This window comes from Peromyscus maniculatus, chromosome 3 (assembly GCF_049852395.1).
Source record: "Peromyscus maniculatus bairdii isolate BWxNUB_F1_BW_parent chromosome 3, HU_Pman_BW_mat_3.1, whole genome shotgun sequence".
Classification (NCBI taxonomy): domain Eukaryota; kingdom Metazoa; phylum Chordata; class Mammalia; order Rodentia; family Cricetidae; genus Peromyscus; species Peromyscus maniculatus.
The window spans coordinates 142,017,228-142,035,317 of record NC_134854.1 but is presented as its reverse complement, the minus strand read 5'-3'; the positions used below and the strand labels follow the sequence as shown (position 1 = coordinate 142,035,317).

Here is an 18,090-nt window from a genome sequence, read left to right as displayed (position 1 = left end):
AGTCCACCAAGGACACACCACCACCCAGCTAGCTCAGTCATAGAGCATGAGGCTCTTAATCTCAGAGTTGTGAGTTTATGCCCCACATTGGCACCACTTGTAAGTGAAACCATGAGAGTCTGTTAAAAGGGTACCAAGGATTTATTAAGATATAAAATGGGGGGGGGGTGCACTCATAGATAAAGAACAAAGTAAACAACATGGTGGTCTTCCGTTCAGCCTGGGGGTAAGTGGAACCAGCATCCCATCTCTGACCACCACAAGACAGAGCGAGCACGCCTCTCTCAGTTTTAAGCAGTCACTTAATCCTCCAAGAGGCCACACCCTAAGGCTGATACTCCAAAGCTATTGGCAGAATTAATACCCACAACATAGAGGTCAGAGGACAACATGTAGAAGTCAGTTCTGTCCTTACACCATGTCCTGGGGATCCAACTCTGGTTGTAGCTTGACACCAAGCACAATAGCACACTGAGCCTTTTCACCAGCCCTTAAAATGTAGTTTTAAGTATTATTTAAACATGTATGTTCAATCTAATTTCTTGGTTCTCATTGTAATAAAAATCCCAGAGCATGAAAAGAAATGTAATTGTCTTTCCCAGAAGCATGTTTAGGTAAGACAAATAATGAATTTTGTAAGTTAAGAAATGAGAAAGCGTTACTATATTTGCAGGCACGGTTTCCGTATTGTTTTTAACATAATTTTAAAAAGGATCCTACCAGTTATGGTGGCCCATGTCAGAAGGATATGCTGAAAGGGTAGAGGCAGGAGAATCATAATTTTGAGGTCAGTCTGGGCTATATATTGTCTTTTCTGCCTTTGTCATTAATAGCAAGGAATTTTAAAAAATGATCCTGAATTTCCCATCCTTTTATATCTGTCTTTCTCTATACTTAATACAGAAACAATTTTTTTTTCTAAATTATACATAGCATTTGTCAAGCAGCTTAGAACATATGGGAGGGAACAGGACATGATTATCAAGCTGATAATAACAGTTCATCTCCCTAGTGCCAGCAAAGTCCCTGGGCTCATCCCTACAGTTTTTCCCCAGGGGTCTCCTCCCAAACCAGTGCAGCAGAGTTGTTCTTACAGGGTTTGCTTAGGAAAACTCCAGACACTGCCTGGGGTGTGTTCTCAGAGGTTGCCAGAAGCAAACACTGTGGTTCTTCTTGCTCTACTAATGAGTCAGCAATCTTGTCATTCATCTGCATCAGTTCGCTAGCGGGACAGTGTACCACAAGTCCAAAGGTTAGTTGTTGGGTATGTTAGATGTCTGGTGAGATACCAAAGTGGAGAGTTGAGGCTGTGCCACCACTGACATTCTTCTTGCAAATATCATAGACATCGGACCTGAGAGACAGTGGAAGCTAGAGAAAAGGCAAGTACATGTCCTAGGTAGCATGGTGTGGACAGCTGGTATCAGTGTGCTATTCGTCTAAGACTAGAAAAGGTTAAGTAAACAGTAGGACAGTGACAAAGTACAGGGATTAATGGCTGAAAGCATTCAGTGATTCTTAAAACAGACGCTGAAGTAAATGGAGGCATTCTGAAGCTTGAGTTCTGAGGATTGATGTAAGAGAACTTTAGTTTCCTTTGGAAGCAAACTTCCTGAAGAAAGAAGACAAGATAAATGGAGCAACTCTTGCAACATCAGGTGCACTTCTTTTGAAGAGACCATGGCTTCACATGGAGAGGCCACATTTGGAGGTCAGAGGATTTGGGGGAGCTGGCTCTGTTTTCCACCATGTGAGTCTTGGGGATCAAACACAAGTCCTCAGACTTGGCAACAAGCATCCTTATCCACTGAGCCATCTCACAGGTCCTTCCAGCTTTTACCAAAGGCAGGTACATAAAAAGCAGAAGGGAACCACATGCATTTACATACATATGCATGCACATCCTTCCATTTACTGCAGGTATGCCAGGATGTGTGTCTTACATCTAGCTTTTTCATGTGAGTTTCAGAGGCCAAACTGAGTCATCAGGCTTGTGCAGCAAGAGTTTTTACTCACTGAGCCATATCTATGGCCCTCTTCTAACCTTTAGACTTCAGCTATATTGTGTGTTCTGCTCCATAGAGACTTTTCAGAAACTTTGTTGTTTAATCCACAAAACTAAGCTGTTGTAAATTATTTTGCTAGCTTACCTAACATAATTGAAGGCCTAGATTCAAATACCAGCACTTAGAAAAATAATTAAAATTCTTTATTAAAGGGAAGATAAATGTTCACTGTTCACTATTTTGACAAAAATAATGGAGTGAACTAGATATATATTTAAGTCTCTTTCAAGTGGGAGTGCAGACTGGTGTAGTTTTCTCTATGAACTTGTCAGGGGGTCAGAGTCCACGTCTGTTGCTTCTGCGTTCCTGGTCTGTACTCATGTCCATGTGATTCCCCCATAGTCACTGCAGTTTGAACATAGTGGAGTCACCCTTGTTAAGAACAAAGCTGGGGAGCTTTAGATAAAGAGAAGCCCATTGATCCTGGAGTAACTCCCATAGCACTGTTACTGCATACTGGAATGCTGGGCTTTGTTAGGGTAACGTCTCCATATTCATTATGAACAAGAAGGGGTGTAGAAAACTTTGCTGTTTCTGTGGTGTTTTCTCTGCAGGGCTTTATATGAAGTAAAACACACTGGAAGGGGTGGTAACCAACAATTTAGGGGGTAGGTGCTTCTTCTGCTTAGCAGCTAACATGGCCACTGTGCACCTCAGCTAATAGGAGATGGACAAGGGAACTTCGCACGCGATTTCACCACTAAGGTGCTTTGATCGGTATGTTCAAAGAAAAGATGCTTACAATATCAGGAACAAGATCTGGACCTAGAGTCAGCAAAAGAAATCTTGAGGAAACATTATTTTCAGAAAGTCCTGTTGCTCTGATGTAGTCATGAAGATTGAGAGGCTTAGCTATGATGTATTAAGACTATTTTCTTTTAGAAAGTAAGAATGGAAATTCAGTATCCAACCAGTGAGTCTCAAAATACTGTCACTATGACAATTTCACACCTCATCCCCTAGGGCTGTCATTGCTAAATATACACATAATCTCTCCCTTGGATGGTTTTCAGAACTAGTTTAAAAGATGCCCTGAAAATATGTATTCGTTTCTTACTGTGATTTGAAAATGTATCACTCAGGTTCATTCTGTGGGCCAGACTTAGTAAAATTCATTTTAACAAAAATATTTGGGCGCTCAATATACAGCCCAGGGTTAGAGTGCCTTCCCAACATGTCTGAAGCCCTAGGTTCCATCTCTAGTACTGCATTTCCTATACACACACAGTTCAAAACATGAAGAATATAATAAGCTTTGAAGCTGATTTGAATGAAAACTTTGCAAGCATCATTAGAATAACTGTTGTTTCTCTCAAATAAATGTTTTTATATAACTTCCCCAAATGAATTTTCTTTAAACTTACCTTTCATTTGAAGTGTAGGTAGATATATTTCACAAAAGAAGGAAATTAATAATTTTTGCTAAATTGACTTTTAAGCAAATACCTTTACCTTTACATATTAATAAAATGAAGATTTCATTAATCTTAGAGTCTCCAGAGTTGAGTTCATGTACTTTTTAGACAACCTAGTGTAGTCATAGAATGCAGACTACACACTATTTTTACTATTGCTCTGTGTCATAACTGCATTCTGCAAGTCTATTAACACTTACAGTCTTAACAAAACTAATCTTTTCTTGTCTACATACAAAATTTGGAAAGATTGCTATGGGGACTAGGGATCTAGCTCATCAGAAGATGCAAGCCTCCTGTTTTAATCCCCTATTTTGCAAGTGTGTGTGTGTGTGTGTGTGTGTGTGTGTGACAGAGAGAGAGAGAGAGAGAGAGAGAGAGAGAGAGAGAGAGAGAGAGAGAGAGATCACATACATATTATCAAGTGGATGCCCCAGTTTTTTTTTAAATGGTCACTGTAAGACCAATTGTTAAATGGTCTTTATTAATAAAAAACATGGAGGCAGATATTGGAGTGAAAGCCAAGAGATCAGAGGAATAGGACAAGCCACAGCCAACCTCACCTCACCAGCTCCTCAGCCTCCAGAGAGACCTACTTCCTGTACACCCACGCCTATAAGCCTTTCTGTTCTGCCATCTCATTTCCTATCTCCACCCAGCTACATCACTTCCTGTCTGTCTGTACAAACCTCCAGACCTCTATGATTAGTGCTGAGATTAAAGGCATGTGCCACCATGCTTGGCTCTGTTCCCACTGTGGCCTTGAACTCACAGAGATTTGGATGATCTCTGCCTCCCGAATGCTAGGATTAAAGGTGTGTGCTACCATTGCCTGACTTCTGTGTTTACTATAGTGGAGGGCTTTTTCCTCTGATCCTCAGATAAGCTTTATTAGGGTGCACAATATACTGGGGGACACAATATATCACCACAGATCACTGACTAAAATTTTATTTATTTAGTTTATTTTTCTTGTTTTTAATACAGAAGGAATTTTACAACATTTGATACATGAATCAATATTAAGATCCAATTAAACTATTAAAAATAAAGAGGAAAGATTAAAAAATTAAATTACCTAGTTTGTGCATGATTGTCCTCGTGCCCAAACTTAAGTTTTACAAAGTCACTATTGCAGAACATCACCAATACTGGTGTAAGACCTGGTGTGTGGCTGACACTTATCATATTAATTGGTAACTTGTATCTTGTTTTGTTTGTGGCACTAAGATTATGATATCAGATCACAGGCAAGTAAGTACAGAAGTTCTGGACCTACATGTAGTTCAGCCTAAAATGTGAGCTAGCAAAGTCCCTAACTTGTTTTTCTTCTGGAAATCAACCACAGAGAGGAGCTCCCTCTTCCTGCTGGTGTATCTGGCTGTCCCCAACCCCCACCATGTTCTAAGCATAGATGTGAAGTAAGCAGCTGCAAGACGTTGAGACTGTCTCCTGCATTTGCAGGAAGGCTGTCCTAGGCAGGCCAGTCACAGTCACACCTTCTGCTGGATATTCACTGATGGAACAGGTTTCTCTTAGAGCACCCCCTGTGACTCTTAAATCAGGAGGAGTCAAGCTACAGCATGCTGTTCATTGTATAGAAGCATTTTCTGTTGGTAGAGGATTTCTACTCATAACACCTCCCTGGCCATAGCTAGGCATCCTGGCCTTTTAGCTTCCAGAGTCTTCTAATCATTCCTCCTTGCCTCTTTCCTCTTTAGCATTTCTGATGTGTCTTGTTTCAAATCAAATCATTCCTTACTCAGTGTTTTGAGTCTCACTGATGTGTTCTGAGCAGATGCACCAAGGGTTTCAAATCTGTGCTCACTCCTGAGGCTGTCACTCCAGAGGACATCTGCTTTGACTCAAAGATGCTCTTCTAAGTTCTCTCCTCATAGGATCCCTCCAGGCACCCTCCAGTCCTGGCACAGCTTTGGCTTTCACACTTGTACTTCTCTGTCAGCCATGCCATCCTGATTCCCTGTCTAGGTACTCCAGCGCTTTCTGCCCATATGATGCATTAGCACTTGTCCCCTGTTGCTTCACCCCATTCGTTAGTTAAAATCCTAGTATTCAAAAGGACAGCTGGGAATGAGGGCACACGCCTGTTGCTCCAGCACTTGGGAGGCAGAGGCAGGAAGATCTGCAAGTTGAGGGCTAGGGTGTCTATATAGGAGTCCCAGGATAGTCAGGGCTACACAGTAGCATGACTCTCAATAAAATAAAATAAACAACAAAATCAAAGTGCTACTCCACCAAAATCATTTACATATATCTGATGATCTCTATAAACATCCAGTCTGAGATGCTCAGTAATACTTTCATCTTTCCAGTTCTGCTGTTATCACGTATGGGTACAACAGGTATTCGTTTTGTGAAATGAAGTCTCTTGGTGACTTTTTCCCCTTTGGTACCACTCGTGCCCTCTAGAGAAACTCAGACTCATTTTCTCATTTCAACTAAACTGTCTTAAAGTTTTATTCCTGTACTTGTAGTCTTTATAAGGATATCTGGTATATTTACTAATCAATCTTTCTGGGTTAGCCCATTAATACCCCCACTGTCATCTCCAATTAGATGGCCTCTACTTTGTGCTGCCTCGTAAATTATGGTTCCAAGCACTGGGCCTTATGGTCAGTCATCACCTATCAAGTTGAGCCAGCCGATCTCAGTCTCAGCCCTTCCCCTTCTTGTTTCTTTCTTTTAGTGGAGGACAACTTGACGGAGCTGCAGGTGTCCTTCTAATGTCTGTTTCTCTTGTGTTTGCAAAACTTGATGTTACTTGCTCTGACTTGGTGCTTGATTGTCTTACATGCTGCTGCAGAATTGAGGGGCAGGGAGCCTTAAAAGGACAGTAAAACACAGCTTCAAAATAAGGAGAAATGCTAGAACCATTAGGAAGTTACCCCAGCAGGTAGGAATGTTGCCAGAATTAGAGACTGATGGTTCAAGATATATTTGGTAAGAGTCTGCCACTCAGAACTGTCCTTGGCACTTGGAGTGCCTGAGTGAACAAAACAAAGATTCTGCCTTTATGGGACCTGTATTCCAATATTTTAAGCAAAGACTTTGAGTGAGTACTAAAGACTGGCATGTAATCCCATAGTTTGTAGAGTAGACTAGATAATCATAACACTAAATAATAGAAAAAATGATAAACAGTTTGCCATGTGCAGAGCAGAAAATTAACAATCTTTAAAAGTTCTTGGCTTTCAGGGTTCATGAGCTGAGATTCTAGAATGAAGATACTTTGAAATTAATTATGGCATTATCATTAACAATATCTAAAAGGCATAAGTAACTCTAGTATCTGTAAGGGAAAGATGAATTAGACAGGGAGTGATGTGTACATATAATGGAATATTATTCAGTGTTGAAAAAGAAGATGCTGATACATACTACAATGTAAATAAATCTTGAATACATTCTGCTAAGTGAAATGAACCAGTTGCAAAAGATAATTACTGAATGATTCCATTTTTATAAAATACTAGAGTAGCCAAATTCACTGAGACAGAAAGGAGAATGATGGTTATCAGGAGCTGGGGCAGGAGAAATGAGGAATTATTATTTAATGGATAGAGTTTCAGTTTTTCAAGACTGAGAGTACTGGCAGAGATTGGTTGTACAATTGTGTGGATGCATTTAGTACCACTAAACCTCTGATAAGTTTTGTTTGTAAGTGGGCTGGAGAGAGGGCTCAGTGGTTAAGGATGCATGCTGCTCCTGCAGAGGACTGGAGTTGGTTCCTAGCAACCACTTCACAGCTGCTGATAACTCCAGCTCCATTCTGTTCTGGCCTCCTTAGCCTGCATTCATGAGTACATACCCACATAAAGACAAATAGGCATACACATAATTAAAAGTAAAACTTTGTAAAAGATGTTACAAATATTCTATCACAATTTAAAATTAATGTGTGAGCGGGCTGAAAAACTTAATTGCTAGAGAAAAAATTGTAAGATGCTATACTTGGGAAAGCTGACCTTGCATGTGTGAAAGAATTGAAGGTTACTTACAAGACAGCTCTCTTCATCATCCAGATGATGTAAGTGCACAAAAGCAGATACAGACAAGGAAGAAATTAGGAGTCAGTGGAGGAGCTAGACCTTGACAGAGACTAACCAGGCATATTGCAGGTGGAGAGGGTTACGTGAACACCAGGGAAAAGAGGTAAAAACTAATGAAGGGGCACTGAGGGACTGCAGGAAAGATGGGGGCTGGAAATCCAGAGGTGGTCCTGAGTGTAAGCTGAGTATGTGATGTGCTGAGAGACCCAAGAACATTGGCCTTAGAGAAGCAGGTTAGTATAGGATGACAGGAAAGTGGGAGACACAGGCCCCAAATAAAGAGTGGTAGTGGTCACAGAAATGACAGTTCCCAAATAAAGCCGTGGTTTCATCGAAGACTACTAGAAATGAAGAACAATGCTCAGTGTTCACCATGGGAAGCACAGCATAACTGAATTATGTAGGTGCTGTCAGCCTGGGGACCTAGGAATGGGTGGCTCCATTAACATGATGGGGAAACACGATGCTGGAGGAAATAATTAGTGCTGACATTTTACATCCAGGATATTCCCTTATATCTAAATAAAAGAACAGAACACAGGTTTCAAATTTTGAGAGATCAGGTTTACCCACAGTAGCACCCCACTTTCTGGATGTGGCGTACACTACTGTGCTTTTCACAAAGCTTAATCAGGTTAAGGTGTCTTCCATACTCTGAAATTTCTGCAAAGAAAGGAGAAAATCATGATTGAGTACACAGCTTCGGGGCATGAGATAAAAGCAAAGCAGATGCTCCAGCAATTGCCTGAATTCTGGATAGCTGGGTGGTTAAATAACAGGGCCACAGAATCAAAGTGTGTGTAATTCATTAATAAGAGAATGAGGATTTTCAATTTAATGTAGATTGTAATCAATTAAACTATGCCTCTTTACCCATGTTAGTGTGCTAAAGCCTCTGCCCTCATTCTTTCATCTGGTCTTTTTCCTAAGGTTTTTGGACTTGTGGAGCATATTGTATATAATTCTGCAACTATTCAACTTGAAATTCATACTTGGAGGAGGAGGGAATGGTAAACATTGTTGGTTATGTTCCTTAATTCTTACTCCTTGTGCTTCTGTGGAACACACATGCTTAGCACTCACCCCAAGTCACCGTTCCAAGCTTGCTTGCAGTTTCTTGCTTACTAGTGCTGGAAGGCCACTGTTTTAAACTTTCAGAAATCGTAAAGGTGTTCAGCTTTCTCTGCCTTTGATATTTGTCTCTAGTTTCTGAAATCTGCCCAGAAGGGGGAAAGGAACAGAGGGGAGGTCTCACTGTTTCCTGGAGCTCAGATGCCACAGTAGTGCACATCTTGATTCCATTAGACGTTGCAGGTCAAAGAGCAAGTTCAGCCGGTGTAGTTTACAGCAGCAGGGACAGAGTGACTAGCCACTTTAATGACTTGCCTTTCTGCTGCAACTTATTAAGGAAATAAGGGTTGCTAACCACTGAAATGTTTGTATCCACAGTTGACGGGGTGGGGGTGTTTGCTTGTTAACTGCGGAATAGACTTAGAACAAGAGAGTGATCTGGCAGGAAGTGCACTGACATTTTGTCCTGTGATCCTGTGGGGGTTCTCCCTTGTGTCCTCTGAGTTGCTTCCTTGGGGTTCTCCAGGGAAACAGGCTGCTTGTACTAGCAGGACTCTGTTTGGGGGCAGCCTCTAGTTAGAAGCCCTCTTAGTGATCAACTTCTGTTTGTGTCCACTTCCTCTAAAATATTCGTGTTGGGGTTAGGACCAAACTTCTAGATCTCAAACTCTTACTAGACAGAATCACTCCTGACTTCTTTTCTTTTCTGTGTTTCTATCAGAGAAATATTACCTTTATCAGAAAGTATCTTTTTACAAAAAAGACTGTTTTCTGTGGGCAGCAACTAAATTGAAGTTCTTCTCATAGTTTATTTTTTGCTTCGTTCTGAATCTTGTTGCCTCTGAAAAGCACAACATTTTAAACAAAAGTTTGAACTTCTTTGCTCTGCAGTCTGCCAAGCACCTAAGTTCTGGCTTACTATGCACTCTTACTTTCTCTCAGATGTATTAGGAAAACAGCAAAGCTAATTTCACCAAACTTAAAGCTGTTGATGTTGCTTACACATCCTTGTCTTGTCTTCTTGGACCTTTCCAAAGGATATAGCTCAGTAGTGGAACTCAAGGCCCTGAGTTCAGTCTCCATGAGAGAAACAGGGAGAGATACCACAGTGTTTTCAAGACCTCTCACCACTGTTACCCAAAAAGATCCAGCTTGTTCTGCATCTAGGACGCTTATTATCAAAAAGACACATTTTTTGCAAAAGAACCTTTATTCAGTAACAGGCAAATGTGAGAAGTCAGGAACCCCAGATCTCACCTGTCTCTCTAGGATAGGTAAAGGGATTTTAGTGGGGCATAGAAACAAGATATTGAGAGACACAGGGAAACAGTTGAAGGTGAAAACAATGAAGCTGTGAGTTATTGTGGAATATTAGTTTAAGATGTATTACATCCGTTTATGCTATGGAATATTTGTTTAATGATGCAAAGGTGTGTTGCATTTTTTTATGTTGTATTTGTTTAACTCTGTAAAGCTGTGTTACTTTGCCTAAAACAACTGGATTGGTCTAATAAAGAGCTGAATGGCCAGTAGTGAGGCAGGAGAAAGATGAGGCAGGGCTAGCATGCAGAGAGAATAAATACAAGGAGAAATCTAGGCTCAGGAGAAAAGAGAGAAGAGAGGAGTGAGAAGAGGAGAGGAGGACACCAGGAGCCAACCACCCAACCACACAACCAGCCACAGAGTAAGAAGGGAAGAAAGATATACAGAATAAAGAAAGATAAAAAGCCTAGAGGCAAAACATAATTAAAGAGAAACTGGATAATTTAAGTTAGAAAAGTTGGCTAGAAACAAACCAAGCTAAGGCCAGGCATTCATAAGTAAGAATAAGTCTCTGTGTATTTATTTGGGAGCTGGGTGGTGCGCCCCCAAAGAGTAAAAGATAGATAGATAGATAGATAGATAGATAGATAGATAGATAGATAGATAGATAGATAGATAGATAGATAGACAGACAGACAGACAGACAGACAGACAGACAGACAGACAGACAGACAGACAGATAGATAGATAGATAGATAGATAGATAGATAGATAGATAGATAGATAAACTACAGTGAGTGGCCTTGTGTAGTCAGAAAGTTTGTCTGGTCCCATCAGGCCCCCAAAGTCCTGTGGCCTGCTTATAAAATAATCACTCAGAGGCTTATATTAATTATAACTGCTCAGCCATTAGCTCAGGCTTATTACTGACTAGCTCTTACACTTAAATTAACCCATAATTCTTATTCATGTTTAGCCACGTGGCTTGGTGCTTTTCTCAGTTCTGCCTTGTCATCTTGCTTCCTCTGTGTCTGGCTGATGACTCCTGACTCTGCCCTTCCTCTTCCCAGAATTCTCCTCATCTGCTCACCCCGCCTATACGTCCTGCCTGACTACTGGCCAATCGGCATTTTATGTATCAACCAATTAGAGCAACACATATTCACAACATACAGAACGGCATCCCACAGCAGCCTTGCATTTGGATAGCCAGATGGCATCCTGTGCTGCATGTTGAGAGTGATGACTTTGTTGTTCTCTAAAAGTGAGATTTGAGTGTTGGTTTGTTGTCTGCTTTTTTTCCTCAAGACAGGGTCTTGCTCTATAGACAAGTTTGGTCTCAAATTTGTGGTAGTCCTACCTCAGCTCCTGCCCCAGGTACTTCGATTACAGGTGTGACTCTTCATGCAGGGCTTGAGCATGGAGTTTTGCCCCTTGAGGTGCTTGCAATGAACCCAGTTCCAGCTAGTTTTAGCCATTACTAAGTTCCAGAAAAACAGAGGTACTGTCTGTATAGTAAAGCAATACAGATGTGTTGCTGCACTTGACTGTACGATATCTAAAACTGATGAGAGTAGAAGGTCTCGGGTTTGGGCTCAAGGGGACACTGAGGCAGACTGTCTTTTTGGATACAAGATTGGCTTATTAGAAGAGCTATTAATGCCAAGGAAAGACAGCATGGTAATGGTCTTGGGGAAAGTTGAGGCCTGTGGTGGTATTGTGTTTCCCAAAGTATTGTGTACCCTAATAAATTTATCTGGGGTCAGAGAACAGACAGCCACTAGATACAAGGCTAGAAAATGGTGGCACTCACACCTTTAATCCTAGCATTCCAGAGATAGAAATCCCTCTGGATCTCTGTGAGTTCAAGGCCACATTGGAAATAGCCAAGCATGGTGACACACGCCTTTAATCCCAGAAAGCCAGCCTTTAATCCCAGGGAGTGGTGGTAGAAAGCAAAAAGATATATAAGGCGTGAGGACCAGAAACTAGGAAATTTTGGCTGGTTAAGCATGCAGGCTTTTGAGCAGCAGTTCAGCTGAGAGCCATTGGGATTAGGACACAGAAGCCTCCAGTCTGAGGAGACAAGACCAGCTGAGGATCCGGCGGAGGTGAGATAGCTGTGGCTTATTCTGTCTCTCTGATCTACCAGCATGGACCCCAATAACTCGCCTCAGGTTTGATTTTATTAATAAGAACTTTTAAGATTCCTGCTACAGAGGCCCACGTGTCAAAGTGAGGTTTCCAGCTTACAGGTTCCAGAAAAGGAGGTGATTGTATGCCAGGGAGCTGATGAGTCCATAGTAAATGCACATCAGCAGTCTCTGATTCCCTGATGGCAATGGGAGGGGCTTGTTTTCTTGCATTCTGAGGAAAGAGTGTGTGACCTTGAGGATATAGGAGAAGTGAGGAAAAGGCACCCATTTAGTTAGTGTGCGTTCACTGTATTGGGTGTACAGGTGTTGGGTAACCCAGTAGCCTGAGGTCTTGTGTCAGGATGGGAAGAGACACAGCTCAGGTATGACCTGAACAGCATCTGGAGTGGATCCCAGTGGGAAGCAAGTGAAGCTCCAGAGTCTAATTCATGTTTTCTTTGGGCATTAATAGTATCCATTACAGATTTGTTAAAATTATAATGTAACAAAGAGAACAATACTGTCTCTATCTCTAGCTGTCCAAGCATGCCATTTATGAAAGAATTGGAATTCAGTAAAAATACTTCAATAATATAGAATAATTTCCCCTTTTTCACATTGTGCTTTCTTCTTTTTCATTACCCCCACCCCCATGTATGTGTGTACATGCATGCACACAGAGACCAGAAACTAGTCATTTCTCTCTTTCCATCATCAAACTCAGGTGGCAGGCTTGCTGGCCCTTGTGCATTTTTCCTAAGTCCAAAGCTCAAGTCCCCATCATCTTTGTATTTTGTATCTAACAAAGGTGTTGATGGCACTATAGAATTATAATGCCGATATTAATTCATCATTTGCTCTTGGCCTAGTAGCAATCAGTACACAGAAATGCAGGATCCTCGCTGAGAATCCTTCTCATTCCGACTTCTTAGATCCTGAAGGAAACATGGTAATCATCAACAGGAAGCTATACAGTGCACAGTTCAACCAGCTTGAACCTCAGCTTTAAAGTCACTTCACCCCTGAACATATTTGTTTCAAATGATCATTGGATGTATTTAGACTGTCTATCTCTTTGGTGCTGACTAGAGCCTGGTTGTGTAAGCCACCTGCCATTTCCCCAAGTTCCACAATGTTGAGACAGTAGAACCTGATCCATGAGAATCCTGTCTTCCAACAGCAAAAACTAGTTAAACAAATTTTTATTTTCATGGTGTAAACTGATCTGTGGCCCACATTTGTTAGTATTACTTATTCAGAGTTATAGATGTACTCATCCAAAATAAAAGCTTAGACTATTTAAATGATAGTCTTCCAGTTTGTGGCCTCCCTAAACTGTTCCATATGACTGCAGTTGAAGCTCAACTATCTTAACAAAAGTCAGAGGCAAAGTTAAGCTTCCCCAGTGCATTCTCAGATTCAGCATTTCCTGGGTCAGAACCTACAACTATTTTATATAGTTCCCCTATAGTAACTCAGATCTGTCTCTTTCTGTGCGAGATGACCTAGTGTAGGATGCGTTTGAGTCCATGGATACTTTGTTCCCCCAGTTCATTCAGTTTATTTGTACGTTTCTTCTCCTTGATCTTTGCTCTCTGGACACGAACTGCAGAGTAGTTAGCCAGACTGTGGCAAAGAGTGGGGTGGAAAGTGAGGTCAAGATTAGCAGGAGAAACTGAAAACTCTCACCATGAAAGCTGACGTCTAACAGCATGCACAGAATAAATTCAATAAACCCGAGAATGAAAGTTTCAGTCTTTTGTACAGTACTCCACTGAGCCTCTGCCCTTTTCACCAGCTCTATCCCACTTTATTTTTTAGAAATAATTTCGTTCCTAATAAACTGTAGCTACTTCTACCTCTGTCCTTATGTCCCTGATCCAGTTCCTCGTTAAAAGAAATCCCAAAGGGTATCCACTGCGCCCCAATATCTGCCTGTAACAAAACCACTGGTAATCTGTGATGTTTAAATTATTGTTGCAAAGTATATATAAAGAAATATATATATATATATGTATATATATATTGCCAAGATATATATATATATTGCCAAGAAAGTCACACTCCTAAATTTATTTGCATTAATGAGATCCAAAGACTTACTGATGGGAACAAATAGCTAATTCTAAGAGTCCACTCTTTTTTTTTTTTTTTTTTTTTTTTGGGTTTTTCGAGACAGGGTTTCTCTATGTAGCTTTGCGCCTTTCCTGGAACTTACTTGGTAGCCCAGACTGACCTCGAACTCACAGAGATCCGCCTGCCTCTGCCTCCCAAGTGCTGGGATTAAAGGCGTGCGCCACCACCGCCTGGCTCCAAAGAGTCCACTTTCTTAAAGTTTGCAAATCAGGGCTGGCAGTATGGTTCAGTAGGTGAAGAAGGCACTTGGTCCCAAACTTGACAATCTGAGTTCAGTTCTCATTTTAGAAACAAAAAATGATCTCACGTCCCACAGAGGAACACGGGAACAAAGCAGAAGCAGCTCAGCAAGGCATTCTTTTTGTAAAAGGTACAGCAGGACTCAGACTGGGCTAGCAAGCCACCAGGACAGGAAGTTCACTTGATTTTTGTAGTTTCTCCTGAACCCCGTCGGCTGGGGTTCAGTCTCTCAGTCTTTTGCTGTTGGCCAGTTTTTAAAGAGTCAGCATGAAGGAAAGAGGTAGAGGTTAAGATTTGTTTGAAAGTCACACAAGCTATGGGGAGATTTATGGAATATTGGCCCGTGGTGGTCAAACTAACTTTAATAAAGGTTTGTTTGTTTGTTTTCACACCCAAGACTCCACATGATGGAAGGAGAGAGCTGACTCCCCCGAGTTATTCTCCCTTCCATGCATGTGTACGCTCACATTTTATTTTTGAGACAGGGTTTTACTATGTAGCCCTTTCTTGCTTGGGCCTCACTAAGTAAACCAGGTTAGCCTTGAATTCACAGAGATTAGCTTGCCTCTACCCTTCAAATGCTGGAATTATTGAAGGCATGTGTCACCATTTCTGGATTTACTTTACTTTTTAGTTGAAAAAATAAAAATATAAAAAAGAGTTCATACATATAGTTGTAGCTTAATTAGAAAAATAAAAGAAATTAGTGACTGTTTTGTTTAGTTGGTGTAGTCTTGTCAGGTATATATATTTAACTACTTAACTCACCCTGCTGATAAGTACTGGGTGTCAGACCACAGCACTGCAAGACTGTCCCTTCCAGACACTGGTCACCGTAAGAAGCCAGATCTCACCGAAGAAATCAGGCCACACATACTCATGCACACAGAGAGAGAGAGGTTGTTCATGTACTCTCCACTGCGATCCCAACAAAGTTAAGAGGCTGCCCTGTGCTGTGGATTTTACAGGTCCCGACTTTAGGTTCTACCCAGTACTTGGCTCTTCCATACTCTTTGTCAAATAAGCAATGTTGAACTAAATCACACGGTGTAGAACCTCCTGCTACCCTATGAAATGATATAAAAGTCAGTTATTTTCCTTTCTTCTCCAAATTTTTCTTTGTAGAGAATTACAAAGACTTATTTCAGGTTTTGGGTGAATGAATGCTCATGTTTTCTTTCCTTTGCAGGCAAGAAGCTCTTCTGGCTGCTATTAGTGAGAAGGATGCTAATATAGCTCTTCTGGAGCTGTCGTCCTCGAAGAAGAAGACCCAGGAAGAAGTGGCTGCACTGAAACGGGAGAAGGACCGCCTGGTGCAGCAGCTCAAACAGCAGGTAGTAGTGGTCCGAGGGCAGTAGGGGCGGGCAGAACGGAGCCCAGGTCCCACTGCCTTTTCAGAAATGTCTTTGCCACTGTGGATGTTTAGGGTCGTGTGTTGCATGCTATATATAATACAGAAGATTTTTGTAATTAGAGACTTCACAGGTCTATGGTTATATCTAAAAAAAAAAATTCATAGAATTCTCAGTGATTGGACTAAATCAGAACATGTCACAGGTCCTGAGTTGTTTTTTTAAATGTTATAGAAGTCACTGTGGTCAGTCTTTCATTTGTACTCACACTTGATTCCTTATAATGTTGAACATTTACCTTGTCTGTGTTTGCATCTTTTAGGGTTCAGTTTGCTTTCACTTTGTTGAGACAAGGTCCTGCAGTGTAGCTCTGGCTGGCCCAGTACTCATTTTGTGACCCAGGCTGGTCTTGAAGTTGGGACACTCCCCTGCCTGAGCTTCCCCAGTGCTGGGATTATAAGTGTGCCTCACCATGCCCAGCTGTATCTGCAAGATTTTTGTCATAGTTTCTAACAAGAGGACTTAATGAACAGTATAGTTCTGTTTCAGTGTTGATAGAATCAAGACAGTAATTGACTCTCAGAGCAGATTAGCTCCAAATGTCAGTGGTTAGTCAGATCTGTACTCGCCTCCAGCCTGTACTAGCAGGTGAGTGTGTGCTTCAACTCTATGGCTTCCTAAGCCGACTCGCAGACTTCATAGCACCCCTTTCTCCAGGACCTTCTCTTCCTTGGACCACACTCTTTACTACCAACAGATCCTTCTAGACTCTCACCTGAATTTATTTAGCAGTATTGACCATTATTTTTAAATGCTTACTGTGTATCAGGACACAGCAGACATGGCCCTGAAAACTTGAATTTATTGAAGGATCATCCATTTTATCCATCATTGTGGATATTTTGTCACACAAGGGTTTTCATGTAATCTAGTCTGACAAAGACGTATTTCTTCAAGTTATACTAAAAAACTGAGCAAAAACATTTTTGTTACTGGGGTTTTTTTTTGGGAGGAGTGGTGTTTGTTTGTTTGTTTGTTTGTTTGTTTGTTTGTTTCAGCATCCTCTCAGATTACTTAACAAACCTCATTTTAAGATCCTAGAAGTATGCTGGGTGGTGGTGGTGGTGGTGGTGGTGGTGGTGGTGGTGGTGGTGGTGGTGGTGGTGGTGGTGGTGGTGCATGCCTTTAATCCCAGCACTTGGTAGGCAAAGGCAGGCAGATCTCTGTGAGCTCAAGGCCAACTTGGTCTACAATGTGAGTTCCAAGACAGCCAAGAAACCCTGTTTTGAAAAAACAAAAAAAGAAAAAATATATCATGGAAGAAGTTTGTCTTTGTTCATTATTGTAAACATCTGTCAAGAGTGGAGTAGAACTACAGACTAAGAGTTTAGGGTTAAAATTCACTGATTGGGGATATAAAAGCTAAGTAGGCCAATAGGGTTATAAATAAGGTATCTACTCACAGTGAAAAGACTTCAGTGAGTTGCAGTGTATATAAATATATGCTCCATTTCCCGCAACTATAAAATAATGTTAAGGAAATGTAAAGATGAATTGACTTGTATCTTCTTGAGAAGACCAGTACTTAAGTGCCAAACTTCTGTGTATAGGTCTCTGGGTGTGTACCCCAGGAGTGCCTGGGAGCTGGCTGACCTTCATGGCCTAAAGTTATCACTATGTTTGCGTCGTGCTCAGTTGCCCGAAGCCCATTCCTGATCCCATTGGTACTTCTTCTCACTGTTCAAGACTGGGCATCACTCTTAATCTAGGTGTCCCCTGAGATTACACCCAAGTGACTAGCATGGAGTAGGGGTGGGATATTTCCCTAGTTTTTTTATTGTGTTATATTTTAACTGTTTAACCCTTCAATCCCACTTTATTTCCCTAATCTCCCAAATTCTTACTGTAAAGGAATATTTTTGACTATTTCTGAGTATTTCCATGGTGGGGGAAAATACCCATCAATGAAGTGGTTTTTATTTTTTTATTTTTATTTATTTATTTTATTTTATTTTATTTTATTTTGGTTTTTCGAGACAGGGTTTCTCTGTGTAGCTTTGCGCCTTTCCTGGAACTTGCTTTGGAGACCAGGCTGGCCTCGAACTCACAGAGATCCGCCTGACTCTGCCTCCCGAGTGCTGGGATTAAAGGCGTGCGCCACCACTGCCTGGCTAGAAGTGGTTTTTAATTTAATTAATTTCTGTGTGTATTTTGTTGACATACATGTGCCATGGTGTGCACATGGAGGCTAGAGGACACCTTGCAGGAATCTGTTCTAGATAGAACTTGGGTTGCCAGGCTTCATAGTAAGTGTCTTTACCTGTTGAGCCATATCACAGGCC

General features: G+C 41.2%; 1 protein-coding gene across 10 annotated transcripts in view; it reads left to right on the top strand.

Moving 5' to 3' along the window:
* Positions 1 to 18,090, top strand: part of Erc1 (ELKS/RAB6-interacting/CAST family member 1) — a 332,548-nt gene that overhangs the window by 240,884 nt on the left and 73,574 nt on the right. For all 10 annotated transcript variants that reach the window (XR_013050122.1, XR_013050121.1, XR_013050124.1 and 7 more), the window contains one exon: positions 15,586 to 15,730. Coding sequence is in view for 6 of the 10 variants with exons in the window: in XM_076567798.1 (XP_076423913.1) it covers positions 15,586 to 15,730 (145 nt within the window). In the remaining 4 variants the exon portion in view is untranslated. The remainder of the gene's footprint in view (positions 1 to 15,585; positions 15,731 to 18,090) is intronic.